This window comes from Corvus hawaiiensis, chromosome 1 (genome assembly GCF_020740725.1).
Source record: "Corvus hawaiiensis isolate bCorHaw1 chromosome 1, bCorHaw1.pri.cur, whole genome shotgun sequence".
Taxonomy (NCBI): Eukaryota; Metazoa; Chordata; class Aves; order Passeriformes; family Corvidae; genus Corvus; species Corvus hawaiiensis.
In genome coordinates this window covers 48,537,510-48,559,005 of record NC_063213.1, presented here as the reverse complement: position 1 = coordinate 48,559,005, position 21,496 = coordinate 48,537,510, and the positions used below count along the sequence as shown (strand labels likewise).

General features: G+C 38.5%; 1 protein-coding gene across 1 annotated transcript in view; it reads left to right on the top strand.

Moving 5' to 3' along the window:
• Nucleotides 1-21,496, top strand: part of DNAH11 (dynein axonemal heavy chain 11) — a 107,201-nt gene that overhangs the window by 30,641 nt on the left and 55,064 nt on the right. Inside the window, 6 exon segments of the mRNA XM_048321285.1 lie at nt 13,406-13,598; nt 13,801-13,947; nt 15,599-15,664; nt 18,180-18,308; nt 18,786-18,968; nt 19,737-19,838. Coding sequence (XP_048177242.1) covers nt 13,406-13,598; nt 13,801-13,947; nt 15,599-15,664; nt 18,180-18,308; nt 18,786-18,968; nt 19,737-19,838 — 820 coding nt within the window.

The following is a 21,496-nucleotide window of genomic DNA, read 5'->3' as shown; positions in this document are numbered from 1 at the left end:
ACATCCTTACAATGATCTCCTCTTTCTATAGTCCTGTCAGGATTTAGGTGGCTCCCTATTTGCTGTGGAACTCAGCAGTACAGTATTTTCATGCTTCAACCAGAATTAAAGTCAAACATAGGCAGAGTGGGTGTCCTGAATTGCCACAGGCAATCTTGTCCATATTTTTATGATTAATTTTCTTTTAAATTATCACCTTTCATTTCCAAATCCTCTTTCATTAGGACACATTAACCTTTTCCTTTTGGTTTGTTTTGCCACTGACAGAACATCTATTTTTATCTGTGAATCTGCAAGGAACTTGTGAAGCCCCATCAGAGCTCAGCTTTTGGCCAGCTCTCATGGTTTTTCCTTTGAGGGCATAAATACATATCTATCTGCTTGAGTGCTTAAGTCCCAGCCAAAAAGAAGTATGTTTTTAGGGTTTATGATTCTGTGTTAAACTAATACTGACCTCAGATTTGTTTTGATTTTTGGTTCGGGTTTATTTTTTGATGTTTGTTTTGTTTGGTTCAGTGGGGAGTAGCTATCGAGGATTTCCAAGTCCTGTAGCACAGAAAACATCTGTTTCTGCAGTTGGCAGGCTCTTACAGAGTTCCTGTTTCTGTATGAAAAGCTCCAGGCTTTTCTGATTTGGATGTCAGCCATCTCTTCTTGAGCACTGAGAGAGCTGACTTTTAAGGATACATCTGTATTAGTAAAACTACGAAGGGCATTTTGTGGTCCTGAGGACTAGTAGCATGAAATGGCTGGCATCCATATGGATTTTCCTGCTCCTGCACAGCTTTTCCTGTGCTCTGTTCACAAAATGATGGTGGTGGCGTAGAGCTGGTCAGGACTGATTCCTGGTCTGTGCAGCTCCTCACTCCTGCAGCAGCACTGCTTAGCTTCATATGGGAAAACCACGAGAGTGCACTAACGCTGAAATAGGATGGGCTCCATCAGACCAGTGGTCAAGTATGCGCCAAGATGCTCTTTAGTCTTTTGTCTTGCTCTGTTCAAAGCACTTAGTGAACCTAGAGGGCTTGCATTTTTGAGAAGAGCAGGAGAAGGTTGGACCAAAACATATAGTGTAAGATGCACATCAGTAGTGAGAGTGACATGTGAGTGTGAGGCTCAAATGGACACTTGAGAAAACAGGGGGGTTGTGTTCTTCGGAGTGGCGAATGCTTCATGGAAGTTGATATGGATTTCACAAGATAACAGTTCTTTTTTCCACAATGATTGTCTTCATTACTCAGTTGTGTGTGTTTAAATCTCAAAAATCCTCAAAGAAAGGGATGTGTTTATCTTGGAGAACTTACTACATATTTCTATTTCTATATGATTTCTTCACTGTAATATTTATATCCTGGTTGTCTTGCAAGATATTCTTCATTTTTTACATGGAGAATTTCCTATTCTTTCCTATTCTTGGGTTTTTTCCTTCTGTCAAATTAAGCTGTAATGTATGGCTTGGACAAAAGATAAATGTTTTCAAAATAAGACCTTCTTGCTTATGCAAAGATTGTTCAAAATGTAGTCAGTAATAATTACTCAATTTTCCTCACAGCTCTCTTGCTATCAGATCACATGGCATCTTCATTATTCTGTGTGCAAAGCAAGCAGTGCACAAGGTCCTTTGTAGTATAGGGAATTCACTGGGGGGAATGCAAATGAACCCCGAAAACATGCCACATCAAATCTATGGTGAGAATTTACCAAACTTCGCTACAACTAAAGGAGAAAGAAGGGTTATGCTGTGGTCAGGATCTGGTTACATTCTTTTTATGACTAGCTTTTCAAGTATAAGCTGTATCCTATGTATTTGTTCACAAAAAGTAATTAACAAATAGATAGTTATCAGGGTATCATATTATATCCAGGGCTGTGCTGTAATTTTCTGCCTAACAATACAATGTAGTAAAAATCTCTCAGCTATGTGTTTTAAGGAAAAATAATGGAAATTATGAATAGTATGTTATGGTCTGAGCTCTAGGACTAGCTATTCCAAGAAGTAATTTATTAAATGATTGAGACATTTTTCTTCATCCTGTCACAATAATCTACGAAGTTTTTGTGTGACTCATTTTACCTATCACTACCTTTTTATTGGATTTGATAATTTCTCTTCATTCTCTGTAAGGTTTCTAGAATTCAGTTTTGCAGAATTCATCTACTTTCTCTCTTCTTAGCCTTCGTAACAGTTTCATTCAATAGTTGTCTACTGCTTTGTAAACCTGTACTTGTAAAATTGTGCTTATGCATTTGAATACATCTGCCAAGGACAAGGGGAGAACAGAGGAGTTCTGGGTGTCAGGAAATCTAGAATTTAGATATTGGAATAAGGTTTCAAGTAAACAGTCCTAAAATTCCCATCTTACCTTCTCAGGTATCTGCAGTTCATATAAACTAATGCAGCTCCTTATACATACAATTCTTCTAAATTGCTCCTAACAAATTACACTGGATAGGGAAAGCAACCTCTCCCCTAAAGTTCAACATAAGATTGATATAAACAGTAATCATCCCATACAAACAATTTTTCAATATTTAGGGAGAATAAAATATTACTTAGGATACAAGACTAAAGAAAACACCAAATTCTGATTTGCTTCTGGCAAACGTCCCAAGACTCTGATTTGAACTCTTCTTGCAGTCCAGTACTTAAGGAGTTAAGTTCATATATGAGCAATGTGAGGAGTGTAGGAGGGTGTAGAAGATGAAACTTCAAGCAAGTCTGTGTATGGTTTGCAGCTTTGGAGGAGTGATAGATTCAGTTTGGCACCACTGCTATAGCAAGGGCACTTGTGAGAAACACATCAAAGCAGGGACAGATCTCTCCAGGCTCTCCATTGCTGCTGCTACCACGGCAGGGATGGTGTGCAGATCTGAGAAGGTGGCTACTAGAGGAATAAAAAAAGAGAAAATTAAGTTCCCTGGGCTTCAACATGGAGCTGAGACACCATGAGTCTTGGTATTACAAATGACTGTAGATTTTTCCCAGAAAATGAAGTGATGTGAGGGAGAAACAATGTCTAACTGAAGGACACATAGTGTAACCAGGAAACAAATTCAGGAAACTCAGCAGTGTTCAAGATTGCGAAACAGACCTAGCAGATTCTTCCCCTACATTTTTTCTTCTCTGATTCAGTTTTGTGGCAGACACCATTTATTCTTCTATCTTTTTGGTTGTTTCTTCTGTGTGTGCCCATCTTTCTCATCAGCAGTAAATTCCAAGATCTTTCTGTGTCTTTGTACAGTTTTAGTGTAATTTTCACCACTTGTCTGGAATTCTACATGGACATTTCTGCCATTTGCCTCTTCAAACATTTAAAGTAGATCATTTTTTCTGTACCTTAAGCCAACTTGCTGATTGGTCTATCTTTGTGATGTTCTTAGACAACCTGGGTATTCTTGGTTTGACTTGGTTCTAGTATCTAGGTTATTTGTGTAAATTCCTGTCTTGTGTTTTCTAGTGCAGAGATGTATTTTTAGAAACTATGAGATAGTAGCAATTCTTTTCCATTTTCCTTTCAATCTTCTTTCCAGATACTGTTGAACCTTTTTTCTGTTGTTGCTTTCTCCTCATTCCTTTATCTCTCCTACCTGATTGCTTTAAAACTCAGTGAAGTATTGAGCCAGTTCAACCTCTTCCTTTCATCACCTCATTTTACTTATTTTCTTTCAGCTTTCTGCTCTTCTTCCTTTTTTATCCAGTTTTCTCTTAATAGGAATGTCAGTTCCCAATTAGTCCAAAGGAAAAATAAACTTGTCACTTCCCTGGCATGCCTGACTGGGCTGTGTCCTGGCACTTGTGGCTGTTGGACAAGTTATAAACTCTTCTGAAACCATTTGGTTATTTTCTATTGGAATTAACAACATCAGTGCCATATGGTTTGAGAGGCCCTGTACAATAGAAATAGCTCCTTTTTGTAAGAAGCATATAGGAGAGACTCCATTCTTGTCTTAACAGCCTGATGTCTGGCATTTTACCAATTAACCAAGAGCATATGCAATGGCCAAAGCATGTGCTACCTGCAGTAAGTAGGGTCAAGATACAGCTGAGGACTAGAATAACCCTTCCTTCTCAAATGCCAGTTGCTTTGTGTAGACCTGGTGATATCAAGACTCAGTCACAGTTTTATTTTCCTTTGAATACTTTGGCCTACCCTTTTTGGGCATCTCTTTGCACTTCTATTAAGAATCATCCCTTAAAATTCCCATTCCTGCTCTTTTAGAGGGGTCACACTGCATATTAAAGTGTCAGGAAGAGACTTGAATAGATTTATAAAGTCAAGAACTGGGTTTCTGTCACCATGGCCAGCTGAATGTGCACCTTCTGGCTGTCTGCATGCCAGACAGTCCCTGTGCCTGCCTTATCATCTATAGCTATCAAACTGAGTAACTGATGCCAACGTGGAGAGAGCAGAAGGAAGCTGCAAAAGTGCCATGTTTGTACAAGGGAAAGGGTGCAAAACCTATTTGCCCAGGGTTGCTGACAAAGTTTATTATCTGCCAAATTTGGCTTGGAGCCTCAGCTCTGTACTGGCTGGTGCTGGACCATGGTTCATTGCATGCCTCTCTTTGATGGCCTCAACTTGCCGTGTGATTCTTTTCTCTCCCTGTTCCCTCCCTCCTCTCTGGCACATTGTCGTGTGTTTCTGTCCCATCAGTGCCATGCTGTGAGAGTGAGCTGAGAACTTCCCAGCCATAGTTAACTGCCCTGCTATTGACTGGCTTCATGAGTGGCCATGGGAGGCCCTTCCCTCCAGCAGCAGGAGGTTCATTGAGGAAGCTGAAGGGGTCGAGGTACAGTTTCAAGCCCATCAGTTTCCTAAAAAAGCAACGGAGATCACTGAAAGATCGATAACTGAATAGGCTGGGGAAAAAAATTTACTCCTTCCTGCATACTTATTGCCTTTGGTGTTGTTCAAGTTCACCCCTGCTAAAAGCTGAATTTTAATGGTATGTCACTGCCTTCAGGAGAGTTTAGGGGGCTGTCTAGCACAGGCAGAGAAGTGAGGGAAAGAGAAGTATGTAATTCATAACACTGTCTTTGCAGAATCCTTCCATTCTAGTCTTTTTAGGATCTTATAGATACAGAGTTTATTTAGCCCTTTCCAATTCAGTTAAATATATTCACTAGAGCTGTAGCAAGTGAGGCTGAAATATTGCTGTGCACAGTCCAGGTGAACCAAAGAGTTCTCCGTCTATTCAGCAAATAGAAAGGTGGAGATTTCCCCTGTAAAGGCAATCCATGGCACTACATGGCAAATACATTTAGCATTTTAATATCTGGGCAATTATTCTCTTTTTGTTGCTGGTTGATGCAGAGCGTAACATGTTTGTTTTCAGAAAAAGCCCCAAACAAACCACATGCATTAGTGAGTTTCTCTTCAGGGGAAAGGAATATTCTCATATTCTTCTAAGAGTTTTAGCCAGCTGCCTCTGATGTCCTTCCTAGCATGGGACAACATGCAGCAACTTCCATGCTGGCAGTGAGACTGCTGGAGTTACTCACAGAGATCTGGAAAATGCTTACTTTCCTTCACCAATTGCCATTGCAGAAGTTTCCTTCTGGAGATTATATTTATATTATATTTGGGACCATTTATTTGGATAGGGGGGTTTTGATCATGTAAGACTGAGGATTTCAGGAATTCCCAGGGAAGAGCCATCTGGTTTTAGTCGAATGTAGCACCAGGCAGCTCTCTCTGCATTTGCAGTGTTTATCCTCCATTCAGACCCATACAAAACACAGCAGTAGTGGTGAAATGAAGGTGAAGGAGAGGAGAAGGGATGTCTTGTGCTGCTTCCAGGGAACCCGCGGGCATTCCCTGTCCCCGGGGCCGTGAGGGGAGCGGGGCTGCGGGACTCAGTCCAGGCTCCCTGGCTGCTGCTCCTGCGCTGTCCTGGCTCCGCACTCCGGCGGCACACGGATGCCTCCTGTAGGACTGCGGGGGAGGGAGAGATGTTTGCAAATAAACCTGGCATTTGTATGTTCCATCAGCTGCTCCTGCTTTATTTTAACAGAGATGTATAGTGTCATCAGCATAGTTATTTGTTGTCTGGTGAGCTGGAGGGGGCGAGGGGGGGGGGGAGGCGGGATATCCAATTGCATTAATTTTTTATGCGATACTAACTTCTTATTTGAAAGAAACAGAGAGGATTTAATGGAGAAAAGAAAATAGAATTTACTTTGACTTAAATATATTCTTTTCTCATGTCCTTATCTAATTATATTTTTCTCCTATGAAAATACATCTGGTCACCAGAATTTAGTCATTCAATATTGCTGTATATAAATATATAATAACTATACATCTATACATCTAATATATAGTATATTGATAAAATGTTTGGGGGGGATTATTTTAAAAAAAATAAGCATTATGTTCCTCTATCATTCTTTTCTTTTTAGATATTTAAGATTTCACTGATCTTAGCAACTGTTAATGAGTTCCTTTTTTCAAATTGGTGTTAACTGTTCCTGGTGAGTATCTTTACTGTTTGATTCCCAGGAAGTGACATAAATGTCAACTAACAAAATAACATGATGCTTTACTGACAGGGAATTAAGGGGTTTGTGTCATCAATGTACATGAACCAGTACTGGGTGCATGAGTCATATGCAGCCGATGGAAAGACCAACAAACAAAGAGCAGGATGCAAAAAATAATAGGATGAGGCAGGGGAAAGATTTTAAAGTGATGAGGAAAGTGTACTCAGAACAGAGGCGTTGAAATAACAGAGAAGCCATGTCAGTGCTATGGGGGGGGAGAGGAGACAGTAAGGAAATGCCAAACTGAACCAGAATGGTAGGAGAGGTGTAAAGCAAAGGGTCTGAGAAGGAGTAAAAGGAAAGTCAAGGCAAAATGACCAAGTTAGTAAAGGGAGGGGCAACAAGACAGCTGCAGAAATGTATTAGGATATCTAAAGAATGAGAGGGGCTGGGGGGAAAAGGACCACCCTGAAGAAGAGGGAATGCTAGAGTCTGCCGTCCCCTCTCCATCAAAGATTTTTGGGAAGTGGTCTCCTCTCCTTCTCTCTAGTGCTGGTGTGCTAATGTGTCATTTTGCTTGCTCCATTTTAGATACTTCAGGGAAGTCCTTTGTTCTTAGCACAGAAATCTTGTTAGCAAGTGCTCACTTATTCCTGGGCTTCTGAAACATACTGCAGTCATCCTGTCCCTTATTGTTGATCAGCAGTGTGAGGTCTACTGCTGAGTGATTATTTTGTCATAGTTGACACTTAGCTCCTAATTGTCTTTTCTACACTTTCAAAAAGTTGAGGAATAGTAGTTGATAAAGGATTTTTATTTAATGCTGTATAACAATATTACAGATTACTTTTAATTAGGGTAGCTTGAAGTTAAGCTAATGATAATTTTTTCTCTTAAGGGTTCAATACAAATACGGCATCATATTTATGTTGCTTTAACAAAAAATAGAAAATTTCTGGGTTTAAATGGTGAAGGAAAACCATAAAAAACTCACAGTGATTGTGGGAACCAAGAAGGAAGTTTCTGGGGGATTTGTTTGGGTTTTTTTTTCTCTACCTCTTTGTTTTCAAAACAATAACCCTTCTGGAAGACACAGGCTATCCAGGGAAAGAAGTGGGTCAGGTTGAGCTCAGCAGGGAGATGGTGAGCTGCACGGTCAGTTTGTTCCGTGGAGGGTGCTGCTGTGAACGTCCCTTTTGCCTGGTGTGAAAGTATCTGAACAGAAAGAACAAGCGATCCTCCCTGATCGTGGTGCCTGTTGGAAGCAGGCATTGTGAGACCCTTTTCAACTGGAAGGACATTAAGGGCAAGAAACAGTGAGTTCAGAGGTATTTGAAGGGAAATGGAAAGTATCAGAAATTTAATCAATTCTGATGTCTTTGATTTCTTGGGAGAGAGGAGAGGAAAAGAGCCCTCTTCTGTTTCAGTACTGAAATTGCTAAACCTCATTTTAAAGGAGCACAAAAAAAGAACAGGGTGTAGCAGCTCTGAAATCCATGTACTGAGCTTCATGAACTTACAAAGGTGCTTTTATACCTCATTTGATATAAGGCACGATCTACAGTATTTTAAAATAATCTGTGTCCAAGTTCAGCATGACAGGCACCCCCCCCCCCCCTTTCTTACTTTCATCTGGTGTCACATATGACTTAGTGCAGAATAAAAGGATCAGGATTGTTTAATTCACCTCTTTGAAAATAACAACCATATACATCTCTATCATCTTTGAGTATTTTATTGTTGCTGGTTTTTATGCTGCTTCTCTGCTGCTTAGCACCAAGCAGCACACATTGTTAAGCATACCAAGGATAAATTCATTATGCTCTTAGCTCATCCTACTCCAAGGTATTTTACAACATGCAGTGTGGCAAAGAAGCCACCTGGAGCAATATTTTGCTTTCTCTCCTTGCCTCTTAAACTCCTTCCTGTCCACCCACTCACATCTCCCAGGTACCTTTTCCTTCAAGCAAACACTGACTTGGCTTTTTTTCTCAATTTTGATAATTGCCTGCAACATGTGTTAATTTTCAGTGACACTGGTCTATTTTGTTCTTTGCTTGGCATGTTTCAGCTAGCTCAACCTAACTGCAAAGAGTTGAGATTTATATATTTGATAGTAATGACTATTTTGCATCCTGAGAAAAGATAGAGGGAGGATGCAGGCAAAATTCCTGTATAAACTGCTCGTAACTTGCCTTGGGGTTTTTTTCATGTTTAAAGTCCATCAGCCAAGGCCTAGAGTAGAGAGATTGTATAAGAATGAACCTACTTCACCCTCATATTTTCTTTCAGAATGTATATCGGTTTAATGCTCAGTTGTCTTTAGCACTAATGAATGGCTTTGATTTGTACCAGCCTAATCTTCATTACTGGCTTCAAGCTACTTTATGTTTTCTGGTGAACTGCTGTTAAATCAGATTTTGTTACTGTATCAACTCTTTTTTGTTTGCTTTTTTTTCACCCATAAAGAAGGCTAAATTAGCAATAATAATTTCCTTTGCCTACAACCCTGAATGGGCATATATTGAAAAGTACAATGTAGTATTAAAAAAAAAAAATCCTGGAGATAAATGAATGGCAGAATAAAAAATTTATGCTAATGAAATTACTGCAATTAGTAGTTCCACAATGACCCTTTTAAAAGCCACAGCTGTTAATGTCAGGAAGTGCTGTCACCGCTGACCTTATCATAAGAGAAAGTGACAAATTGAAAATGCAGGGAAGACCAATCCTCAAAGAGGTCTGTTCGGGAACGATTAGTGTTTTCTGAAAACCAGTGTGAATTACAACCAGCTGCTCTCTGGCTCGGCGTGGCTCCCATGCTGTGCCATTTTGTTAAGCTCGATAACAATAGTTATTTTGCCCCATTGAGACAAGTTGTCTCGGGCCACTTCCAGCTCCACCGGAACCCACTCCGTCCCTCACTGATTTACAAATGAAACTGTTGTTAGAGGGCTTTTCAGGGCTGCTGAGTAGAGACCTCTCATAAGGATCATGTGTAAGGAGGTCGTCTTTCACTGCGAAGAGAGGTACTGCAGGGTCCGTATGTGTCACAAACAATGAAAAAAGGAGAAAAGGGCTGAAACACATTTCAGTTGGAAGTTAAATGCTGCTCAAATCTGCATAAAATGTCTATTCCTGCTGACTAGCCTTGCTTTTACAAACAATTTTTTAAAAGATGAATTTATGCTACTTTGCTTCCACTAATGATGTTCTGGTTTTTCCTATTTGTAAAGCAATTTACCTCTGCTTTCCTTAAATGCAAATTATTCTTTATTTAGTTCTTGCTTTAATTTCTGTTTTTCTGATCATAGGTGAAATAAGTATTCTTCTAAACTAGCTCCGAAAAAGCACAAGAAAATAATGAGTTTTCTTACTGAGAAAAATGGCAAGTCTTACTGCATCAACCTGATTGAAATATTAATGATGTAGGCTTAAAACATTTGACTGCATCAACAGCCACTCACGAGCAATTTTCCCAAAGTTCCCTAAGCATTATTGACAATGCTTTGGTAAATTATGTGTGACTTTCCTAAGAGTTGGTGTAGCTCATTTAATTCATATTAATTGATTTTTAGGCTTCCCTTGATTAATTGAACTGGGTTCGTCTTGTACAGAATGCAATAAATAATCATTAAAATGAGGGAGATGTGACTCCACAAATTATAAAGTTTAAGTGTGCTGGAAGTCATAGAGGACAAAATGAAAGTTAGTTACAGTGATGAAGTTAAATGGGTTTTCTTAGAATTTCCCTTTTAATTTTGCATAGAGTACTCTTGCTTAGACACGTATGTGAATTTATTCTCATAATATATGTGGATAGCGTCCTTTAAAACAAACAAAAATTAATTCTGGGGATTTCTTATTTCTTGTTTATCCTGGGAAAGTATACTCTAATTCAAAGGACTGGAGTGGTATCTTGTATTTGCTAGTTCAGTTTTCAACAAATTTAGAAAAAGCACCTTTGAGTTTTGATCCTGAACCCCTCTTCTTGCTGTCAGAGGTGAATAAAGACAGGCATTTAACCTCTGCATTTTGATCAGAAGCACATGACTTAATGACCATCTGGAGCTGTTTTACATGTGCCTGGCCTGTTTTGATTTTTACATAGTTTGTGAAAAGAAATTTCCGGTCTCTGGCTGCATTTTGGTCCCTGTGATGAGAGAGAAACCCCACGTGGGGATGTGGGACCCAACACAGGACCACAGTAATGCTCTGGGGACCCTTCTGCAGTGTGCTGAGATTTGCTTGCAGCTGGAGTTATAGCTGGTGGTTTCATGCCTGGGTGGCACATAGAGAAGGGGGTCCACTGTCAGAGTTTGGAGTGAATCTGAATTCCATGAAGTCATAGATACTTTTCTGGTCAAATACCCCTTGAAGCTGATAGAAGGTCATTTTAGCACAGAAATGTTCCTGGTTTTTTGCCTTTTTTGGTATCTAGAGGCTCAGCTTCTGGAAGGACTCCACAGTGGTCTAAAGCCTACCTTCATTACAATTTGTTAGTCTATCTTTCAGAAGCACAGATAAGCAGGGATGGTACAACTTCAGAAATCTAAATTGTGGTGTCCTGTTCTGTTCAAACTGAAGTTAATGGCAAAAATGCACGTCACTCCAAATAGGAATTTGATGATATATCAAATGTGGGGGGACCAGTGTGATTAGAGCAACCACTCTACCGTATCTCTGTAACTGGTAGAGGATTTCTCTTAGGCAGGAGTTCCAGAGGTGAAGTAGAACATCCATAGAGTATTAACTCTGCATATAGCAGTATAGTGAACTGCTTTAATCTCTATTTCTAGTTTTTAGGAGCGTTTATCAAAAAATAATAAAGTATGTTGAAGCGCTGAGCTTCTGTGGAGATGAAGACTTGATAAATGCCAGTGCAAAATTAATTAATTTATATGCAAAACAGTAGGGGAACACTCATTTTGCTTTAATGTTTTTTACATGATGACAACATTATATTTAGGGTAGATTGAAGAGTTTTGTGAACGAGACATCCTTAGAAACATGTATGGATATACTTAACTCATATAGATATATTTAAGTTTAGAAGCATTTGTTTCTGTGTTTCCATTTGTTCTTTTTCCTTGGTTATGTACAGCCACTCATCCAGGACTCCATGGTTTATGGTGATTTCATGGCTTCTGCCCACACCAGTGTGAATGTGCTGAGTGCCAAGTACAATCACAACAAGAGGCAGTACAATTACACCACTCCAAATAGTCTTCTGGAGCAAATAATTCTTTATAATATCCTAGATGAAAAAAGCAAGAGGATGTCACAACACATGGAGCACTTGGCTGATAGCATGCAGAAGCTTTCTTAAGAAAGAGGGAAGGCAGTAACTTTCCAGGTAAACTGTGAAAGTCACAACTTTTTCTTTCATTCTTTATAAATAATCTTGATTTTATTGCAAACAAAACACAGTTGTTGCATCACCTTTTCATTATTTGTGGGTGGCATTTTTGTGTTTCTTTGAAACTACCTGATTTTTGAAACTGGGGTTTATGGTTTTTTCTTTGCATAGAAGCTCTTTGAGCTCTTTAGCTGCCTTTGGAAAGAGGGGACTATCCATTTAAGCAAAGACCAAGTCTGGAGGGAGGGGGAGTGTAGTGGGGCTACAGTAAAAGGGTGGGAGGGGAAGCAAGTGCCACAGTAAAAGCTAAACCGAGGGAGAGAGAAGAGGCAGCTCCATACGCAGGGATTTTGTGGGTGGCCAGTGACCAGCTGAGGGGTAATGAAAGCAGGAGGAACACATGTGAAGCCTTTCCATCAGGTGTTGTCACCTCCTTGTGAGGCTAGTGCCACTTAGCCCCCAGTCAGTGCTTCTGCTTACAGTTCATTGGTGGGTGATCAGCCCACAAAGACAGAAAGGAGGGGAAACTGCTTGGAAGCCTTTACCCCATCCGACCCACGTATGTGTTCCATAATCCCTTTTGCATATTCTGAAGACAACCCATAATCCAGCGATTTCTTTATTAAAAACTAAAATTCTGTGTGCTTTTATGCAAATGAAATTCTCAGCTGCAGTCTTTGCATAACATTGCATCTTGATGCTGCTGTATGAGGCTAATAATGGGAGCTGGCTGGCTTATTCCCACTTTGTCAGCTGAAGACCTTAAAAAAATGGTCAACAGAAAAGGGATTTTAAAGTCTGTTTTCAATAAAGTAGCCCCTGCTAGTAAATTATTAAAATGCTCTTTTTCTCTGATTTCTGATTTGTTGATGGCCAAATGGTAATTGGACAATTTCATGTGCTGCATGCTGTGCTGGCTGACAGACCCACAGCTCCAGGCACTATCTAGCCAGGCACTTGAACACTGAGCCATTTTTACCCTGCACTCTGGAGCTTTATAGAAGAATATCAAATGAAGCATTGTTTAGTATTTTTCTTAAAGAAAAAGACATAAAGTTGGCTCAAACAAATTGAAAAATATAGTGAGTGGAGAGATGTCTGATCTCTACAGTCATCTGTTAAAATTATATTATAGCTTTGTCAAATCAAAAAGTCACGTTTTGAAAAGGTAAAATTTGTAGGTTTTGTAAGATTTCAGGAGCCCAGCAAATCAGGAGAGCCCTCAAGACCTTCCATGTGATTGAAATTTAAGCCCTCTAATATTTGTCTTCCACTTTGTCTTATCACCCCTATCCAGATCAGATTAACAAGACCCCTCTGGTTAAAATATATCTTGAATAGCTGTCAGACAAAATGGTTGGTAGGTTAGCAGAAAAACAAAAAAAAAAGCCCAAACCATGCCAAACCCAAAGTTATTTGAAGCAATTTCTTTATATGTGAAAAGATATTGTTGCTGGGTATTTTGATATGAGTTTCTCACCTGGCAGGCAATGAATTGCTATTTCAGCACGCTAACAGGTAGTTTTTGTTCAGCAGTCTCTGAGTGTGCCTTAACCTTTCAGCAAGGCTCTGCTGGAATCATCTGCTCAGAGTGAATACCGAGCATTTTCTATCACATCCTTCTGCCTTTACGTTGGCATCTTTGCTGGCTGCCACATCTGTGCCTCTTTTGCACTGCTGAGACACCTGGTTGCAGCCACAACCTCAGCAGCAGGACAGACATCTGAACATCCCAGGCAAGCTGTGGAGTCTGTGGTGGGAGCACTCAGGCTGTCACTATTAAATTATTTATGTCAACAAAATTCTGCCAGGTACAAGTGGAAAAAAGATACAAAAAATGAAAAGACGATGCTTCTAGTTAGAGACCCACAAAACATGAATTTGGTTTTCAGTTCAGCTTTTGGGTCTCAGAACCATGCCTAATGACCTTAATAATGCATTACCTTTTGCCATGTAGGTAGAAGATCTAAAATCCGAGTTTGCTGCTCAAGAGGCAGAACTGCAACTGAAAAATCAAGATACTGAAGATTTGATTGCTAAGATAGGGTTTCAGACTGAGAAACTGAGCCAAGAAAAGGCCATTGCAAATGCAGAGGAGCTAAAGGTCAGTCTAATTCTCCTATTTACTGACGTTGAGCTATATTTAGCACAAAATAAACCTTTTTAGGTGAACAGTTTTGAACAACTTCCTCTCCAGGGAGCATAAAGTCTAAAGAATTATTATACTTGCACATGTAACAGCATTTCACACCATGATTACCACTTGACCTTTCTTTACATTATGCCTTTTCCTAACCTTTTAGCTGTTTTAATGAGATGAAAGAACAATAAATACTGAGCTCATTCAAGCATTAATGCATGTGGATCTTGAGAATCAGACCTATTTGTAATACAGTAAAGGTCAAAGAGTCATCTCTGGGCACTTCAGATTTCTAAAGGCTTTGAGGCTCTAGGTAAATTGAGCAACTCAATTGATACAGAAGTTCATTCCACCATCTTACAAGGTGCAAACCTTGAATCTTAAGATTATAATAGTATTCCTGATAATATATGTCTTCAGTGTTAAGTCTCCTTCTTTTTGCTTCAGCCTATCAGCATCAGTTATCAACATCTGTGTTGGAAACACAAAGGCTTACATGCTTTAGTGCTCACCACAGAATTAATAGAAATGCATAATTTCATCAGGAGTCAAAAATTTCCATCTACAGTTGCAAGCATGGCTTTTGAAATAAAGCACCAGCAGTATGGAATGCTATAAATTGAAGGTCCTCTGCCTTCAAAGTCTGGAAGGCTCATTCAAGTCTGGCATTTTGCTAGAAAATCTCGTTTACCTTGTGTCATTTACCAATAGTGCAGAGAGAAGTTCTTAACTGACTCGTAATAGTTGATAATTCCTGATTTTGAGCTATGGAAACTTCAAGTTGCCAAGAATTCTGTAGTTTCCAGATATTGACCAACAGGGAAGACTTGTCCTGTCTAAACAATCAAAATGGTCTCTCATTTTCTTCTGGTTTTTTTTCTTAAACACTTACCATTAGATGATATTTAATACCTTTCTAATAACCTTGTGTCTGAACCTAATTTTATTAAGAGAAAAGTGATTTTTGGTACTGAGATAAATGAAGACATGATCAGGACCTTTATATTTCTCTTTATTATGGTTACTACAGACTTCAGCCTTTAGCTGATCCATATCTTATACAGGCCTTAAAAATGGTCATGAAGTTTCAAGTCCAAATAGTGCAATTAATTAAAGGTGCACAAATGGGATCCAACAGTTCAACATCCTACCAAACACTTTTCAGTGATGCTTTTCCTGTATTGGTTCCATATGCTTCTGATAAATTTGAATGTTCAAAATGCACCCTTAACACAATTTTAATTACTTCATTAAGCAGCTAGGTGAAACACATAGAGTGATTATTGTGAGATAATCACATCTTTGGGCCACTTTGTTTCAGGGATGAAGTTCAGCGCCTGACACTAATGATTACTGTACTCCACTGTCCATTGCTTTATTGCACTTCTGAAATGTTTTCATTGGAAATGAAAGTGTCATTTTGTGCTACATTAATCTAAAACTGTTTCATAAGGCCAATGATAGTTTCTAAACACTAATCTTCTATCATTTTTGTGTTACCAAAAAAAGCCCAGAAAATGAGAATACATCTTCAGCTAAGTAATTTGTAAAGACTCTTCCTAATTGATTAAAATGTCACCCTTTAAAAAATTATTTTTGCTTTCCTCTTCTATAGATTTCAAACTGGAGCTTACAAGAGCTTTTTGAGTTTTACAACCTTAAGCGAGTAAATACCTTGGAGGTATTGACTTGGAGTGAAGTATTACTTAAGGAAGATTAGGTGGAGAATGGAAATCACTTTAGATCAGACCTATTAGGAAAAGTGAGGTGAGACTGGATTCCACATAAATGTGGCAGGGCTACACACATGTGTAGTAATAAACAAGGGTTTTACCATGAACATGATGCTGGTAAGGTTTTAAAATAGTGAGCAGTAACACTGCTGTCATTTTTCTGGCCATTTTTGTGTTCTGAATGTTGTCAGCCAGAGCAGTTTATACATGAAGGTGCATATGCCATTGCCTTTTAAAATAGGACCTACCCCTTTAAAGAGAGAAAACGTGCAGAGTATGGTGTAGGTATATGTGTGATAGTGACACTACCTGAGGATTAGGAACAAAGATGGATCCAGACTGGCCAGCTTTTTTTATTTACCGCCCTCAGCTGAAGTGCATTTTTTATTTGCTTGGTATAATTGAGCCACCCCACTCATGGTCTGATTGCTAAAGGCACACTGCTTCCATCTTTCCTAAAAGCCACCAAGAGCTCTATACTGAAAAAGTTATTGATGTGAAGAGGACTAAACTTCTAGAGACAAGCATGAAAAACTCCTTCCCTTTGTAAGGGGTAGTAGATTTGAGAAATACTGTCCTAAGGCTTATCTGCAACCTGTTCAATTTTTTTCTCTCTTAAAAAACAATTATTCTGTCACATATTTTTGGAGCCGGCATCAGCAAGCAAAGAATAACTAAGCATTAGGAAAAAAAAGAGAGAGAAATATAATTAACTCATGTGACTTATAGTAGGTGTTTATTTTAATGGAAAATACCATGCCATATTAGAAGAACAATATACTGTAAATGTAATACTTGTTCATGAGGTTATGTCCTTAAAAACTTGAACAGAAGGAGCATGTGGCTGTTCTAAACTTTTCACTTGCAGTTAATTTCAGTAGCAGGGGTCTCAAATTGTGTCAGAGAAAATATAAACCACATCAAAACTGCATGTGTAAATGCATTATTTAATTTTTTAAATATACATTGCTAAGATGCAAACCAATAAACATTGGGAATTGCAATCATAAAAGATACATCACAAGAGATGGGGGACATATTTAACTTGATTAGTAACTTGTCCTTTATAATGTAATGCATATTGATTTTTAATATTTGTTATTTCCACAAACAGTATCTGTGGGTGTCCTATCTAATAAATGCGTACATGGAAAATGCTCCCAAGAATTGTAGAAACATGTTTTGTAAGGATATTAAATTCTTACAGAGGCTTGTTACTGCCAATGCAGAGTGCTTGATCCAAGTATTAACATCTTGATCACTGTAATATCGTCTTTCTCTGTAATTAAACTAGGTTTAAGCAAGACCTGACAGAAAATGAGCCTGTGAGATGAGCATGAGGTACAAAGATAAGGATGAACCAAGTATAACTGACTTTGGCCTCAGGCAATGTATCTTTAAAAGTGTGTGTGGTAATCTTGCAAACACACAACTGCTGATGATACAGAACGCCCCCCAGGGTTACTCTCCCAGATAAATTTGCCCCAATGAAATCATAATCCACTTTTAAACAGATAATTAAATAGTTGCATAAAGTTGTGGAGGCACTCAGATTTCATGTAAGACTGATGCTAGCTGATATAAAGTCACTGATCTAAGCCACTGTTAAGCCAAAGCAAGTGTCTTGGCAAAGCTGCTTGAACTGATGACTGTTTAATTTCCAAACCCAAAATTAAGTAAGTACAGTGTTCTCATATAGGATACTTCCATTTCTGCCATTCTGTCCCTTGTTGTGACCTGTGGTTTCAGACTTGGAACTGAGGAATAAAAAGAAGAAGGCAAATTTGGCAAAAGATGGAGGCTAGTTTGACAAATTTTAAATGCTTTCCTATACCTCAAAACTGGAGTGAATGCTTGACTATTTAAGGAAATCTTCAGTGCAAAACTGAACTAATCATTGGTTTCTTGGTATTTCCTCTTAGTATCTAAAAGGAAACCCTTTGAAGATGAAGAAGGGACAGTGAGGGGAAAAAGATCATGGTTCTCAAAATTTTCGCAAAAAGTCTTCAGTCTCTTATTAGCTCCAGCTTTTGAATTTTGAACCTAGATCATGAAATGCTTGCAGCTTATCTACTGCAATGGCTTAGGCTACGGAGCTCCTCCCAGTGTTCAGTAACTCCTCAGGAGTAACAGACTGCCCTAATATCACCCAGCTTTTTTGTACAGATACCTTATCGGGTCTCATATCCTGCATTACTAGATAACACCCCATCTCTCAGGCATGTCAGTCACACCACTCACTTTGGCATCATCTGCAAATTTGCTGAAGGTGAACTTGATCCCACTGTCTGTGTCACTGACTAAGGTATGAAACTGCTCTTTCTGTGTCTCCTCCCAGCCTCTCATGCACCCCCAGTCCCCTCACCAGCGTTACAGTACTAAAAGCAGAAAAGGCCTTGGCTCTGTGTAAGCCCTGCTCAGCAATAACAAAAACATCTCTGTGTCCTCAACCCTGTGTTCAGCACAAATCCAAAACACAGCCCTACACCAGCCACTGTGAAGAAAATTAACTCTACCCCAGCCAAAACCAGCACACTGTCACATAAAGGGAAAGGCCCCAAGGACCAAAGCTGGAAAACCTTTATAGGAAAGGTAATTATCAAAGGGACATCAGATAATATCTGACATGAGAGAAGAAAATAATAGGTAAAAAAGAGAGTCAGAAAAAGAGAAACTAAGTCACAACTTCATTGTCTTGTATCTTGAATTTAGGGGGAGAAGGTATGACCCTGCATTGTTCTTTTCTGTGTACCTTTGTTGACAAACTCAAGCCAGTCTGAGCACCACTGGGGTTTATTGAATGCAAAAATAGGAGAAAATGAAAGGGAGAGCATTTCGTTGTATTTATCTCATTTATCTCTAATTCCTCAAGCAAGACATAAATCACAAATTGTGTTTGTGACAGTGAATACTTCTGGCTTTTGGGGCAAATATTTTTGCTTTGTACTGAATCACGTGTTTAAACCAAATAGCTAGTGCAGGGTTCCTGTTTTACATTTGAGATGAAAGTAGGATTTAGCTTCTGCTTCTCAAAAAATTGGACATTATATACACTGGAGCTTCTCACAGGTTGATGGCTCTTTGCAAGATTTAATCGACTATGATAAGGAGCATATTTCTCAGAATTGTCTGAAGGTTGCCAAGGAGCATTACTTGAAGGATCCAGACTTCAACCCAAATTATGTTCATACAAAATCCTTTGCAGCAGCTGGTCTCTGTGCCTGGGTCATCAATATAGTAAAATTCAGTGAGGTATGTAAATATCAGCTCTTGAACTAACTCTGATGTGGGAATTTCTGTTAATGAATTTTTTATTATTTCAGGAGGCTCAGCTAAGTGTTCTGGGGAGCATGTAACATCAACCAGAGATAAAGTGGGAAGTGTTCAGTTCTTAGCAGTATGTATGCATGTATTTCTTTTTATTAGGAAGTGGTAAAAAAGATGTATCTGTCCAGGACTTTTCAATTGTCATTACAATGCAACAGTTGGCAAATATTCTCCAGATGTACATGTTTCACTTGAAACATTCATCCTGAGTCTGGCTGTCTGGAGTGTAAGACAGGGCTTATCACTTGTGATTCCCTCGAGCACCTGGCAGCAGGATTTCTCCATTCATCCTAGTATTACAGCATGCTCTTATTCAATTACAAAACAGTAAAAAACTTATCAATTTTAGATGAAATCTACTGAAGTGTAATGACTGTCTGATTTCCACCTGTATTCTAAAATCATGAAAGTGATACATGTAAATTAATTTTAGTTGGAGAGTAGATCCACTAAGATTGCATTCAGTTCTGCTAAAGATATCCTTCTATAACTATCATAAAATCTGCTGTAGTCAATAATGAAAGAAATCTTTGCCTGACTCATCTGAAGAAAGATGGGTTTAAAGCAAAGATATGTAGTGAAAGACTACTAGGATTATCTGAAAGTTTTTCATCAGGAGTCATTTGTAATTTTTTGTAATAAAGTGAGACCAATTTCTTCTCTAATGTACCAATGTGGTATGTCTTTTTCAAGGTGTATTGTGAGAGAGAACCAAAATGTTGTGTGCTGGCTCAGGCTAACATTGAATTAGCAGCAGCTACAGAAAAAGTAGAAGCTATCAGGAAAAAGCTGCTTGTAAGTACTGCTTGATTAATAAGCTTTGTTCTCTAACACACTGAGCCCACTTAATTTAATTTTTATTTTTTTATTTATTTATTTATTTTAATGTGTTTTATTTCTATTGATTTTATTACTGTCTAATTCAAATATTAAAGGCATGACCTCTTTAGGGATTATCACCATTTTCCCCCGAAATGTTCTGAAGAACACTCCGCAGTTTGGGGGGCAGCACATGAAGCTGTTTATCTGAAATGACTGAATTTCCTCAAAGCCATCTAGGCACATTATAACCAATAGATTAATAATTGAAATGCTGGTTGATAGAAGTAACTGGCTGTGAGTTTTACAAGGAGTATATGCTAAGTGTTTATATGAGTAATGGCCTACTGGAGTATAGCAATAATGGCCAGAGAGGGCTTTAGAAGCTCATTTGTGCTAATGTTTGTCATTAAACATATGGTAAAAACAACATCAAATCTCCTTTGATTTTTTGAAAGATCTCCAAACACAGGTACAAGTGTGCACACATGCACATAGAAGAGCAAACTTTGATAAGCCTTTTACTGACGAGTGTCCTGTGAGTTAATGATATAACTGAAGACCACACTTGTCATTAAGTATCTATTGAACTTTTGAGAGGGATTATTTGTTGTTTCAGTATTCATTTAATGGAGCAACTGCAGCACAAAGCACTCTTGATACAAAGACATCTTAGGGTATCTTGGGAGATGGTGAGTGGAAGGAGTTTCTGCTGCAAACTAATCACTCTCACTTAGCAAAGAAAGCTTCAAATGGTTCAAAAGCTATGACATTAATTAGGTTTAAAAGAGTTTGACTTGGCTTAAGACTTTTTTGTTGGTAATAGTTAGGTCTGAAATCTCACAATTTAAGACATCAAGCAATAAACAAAACTAAAATATCTGTAATGTGGGGATTATTCTCACTGTTTTCTCTTGAATTTATATTTTAAAAGAATGAGCAAGATTCATTTTTAATTGAAATTCTTGGAAGCCTGTGGGTTATGGTATTTCAGAATTTAATTCTTTATTTCAGAAATTTACTGGTTTTCTTCCTGGTATTATAGTATCCACTTTTTTCTTGTTCTGAAGGAGATGCAGTTTTAATGGGTAAACAAAGATAGCTTTTATAATCTCACTTTCTCTTCTGACCCCCACCCCAAAAATCCCATCAGCTGCTACAGCAGGTATTTTTCTTCCATGTGAAACCACCTGAGCCTTACGACCTTGGAGTTGCCCATTCAGATCAAAATCTGCCCTAATGAAGCTTGTATCTGCACTAAAAGACAGCTTTAGGGAAGCATCACAGTTTTTTTATTTCACACATCTATACTGATGTATGTTTATTATGTACAAACATTTTCAGACAAAAATAGCCTTCTAGTGTTGTTTTGGGGTGATTTTATTTTTTTGTTTATTTTTGATACACAGCAATCCCCCCTGAAACTCATGGAGTCTTTTATTGTTTTAATGTGTTCCTCTAAAAGGAGCACTAATATATCTCACTTCCTTGCCTGACAGTATCTAAAATAACCTTTTCCTGGTTTAGGTGACCTTGCATTCAATCAGCTTCCAAATTTGAATCATCCTTTTTTTACATTTGTTTACTTCCCCTTTTTTAATATTTATTTACTTCTCCTTTCTTCTCCTCATGCG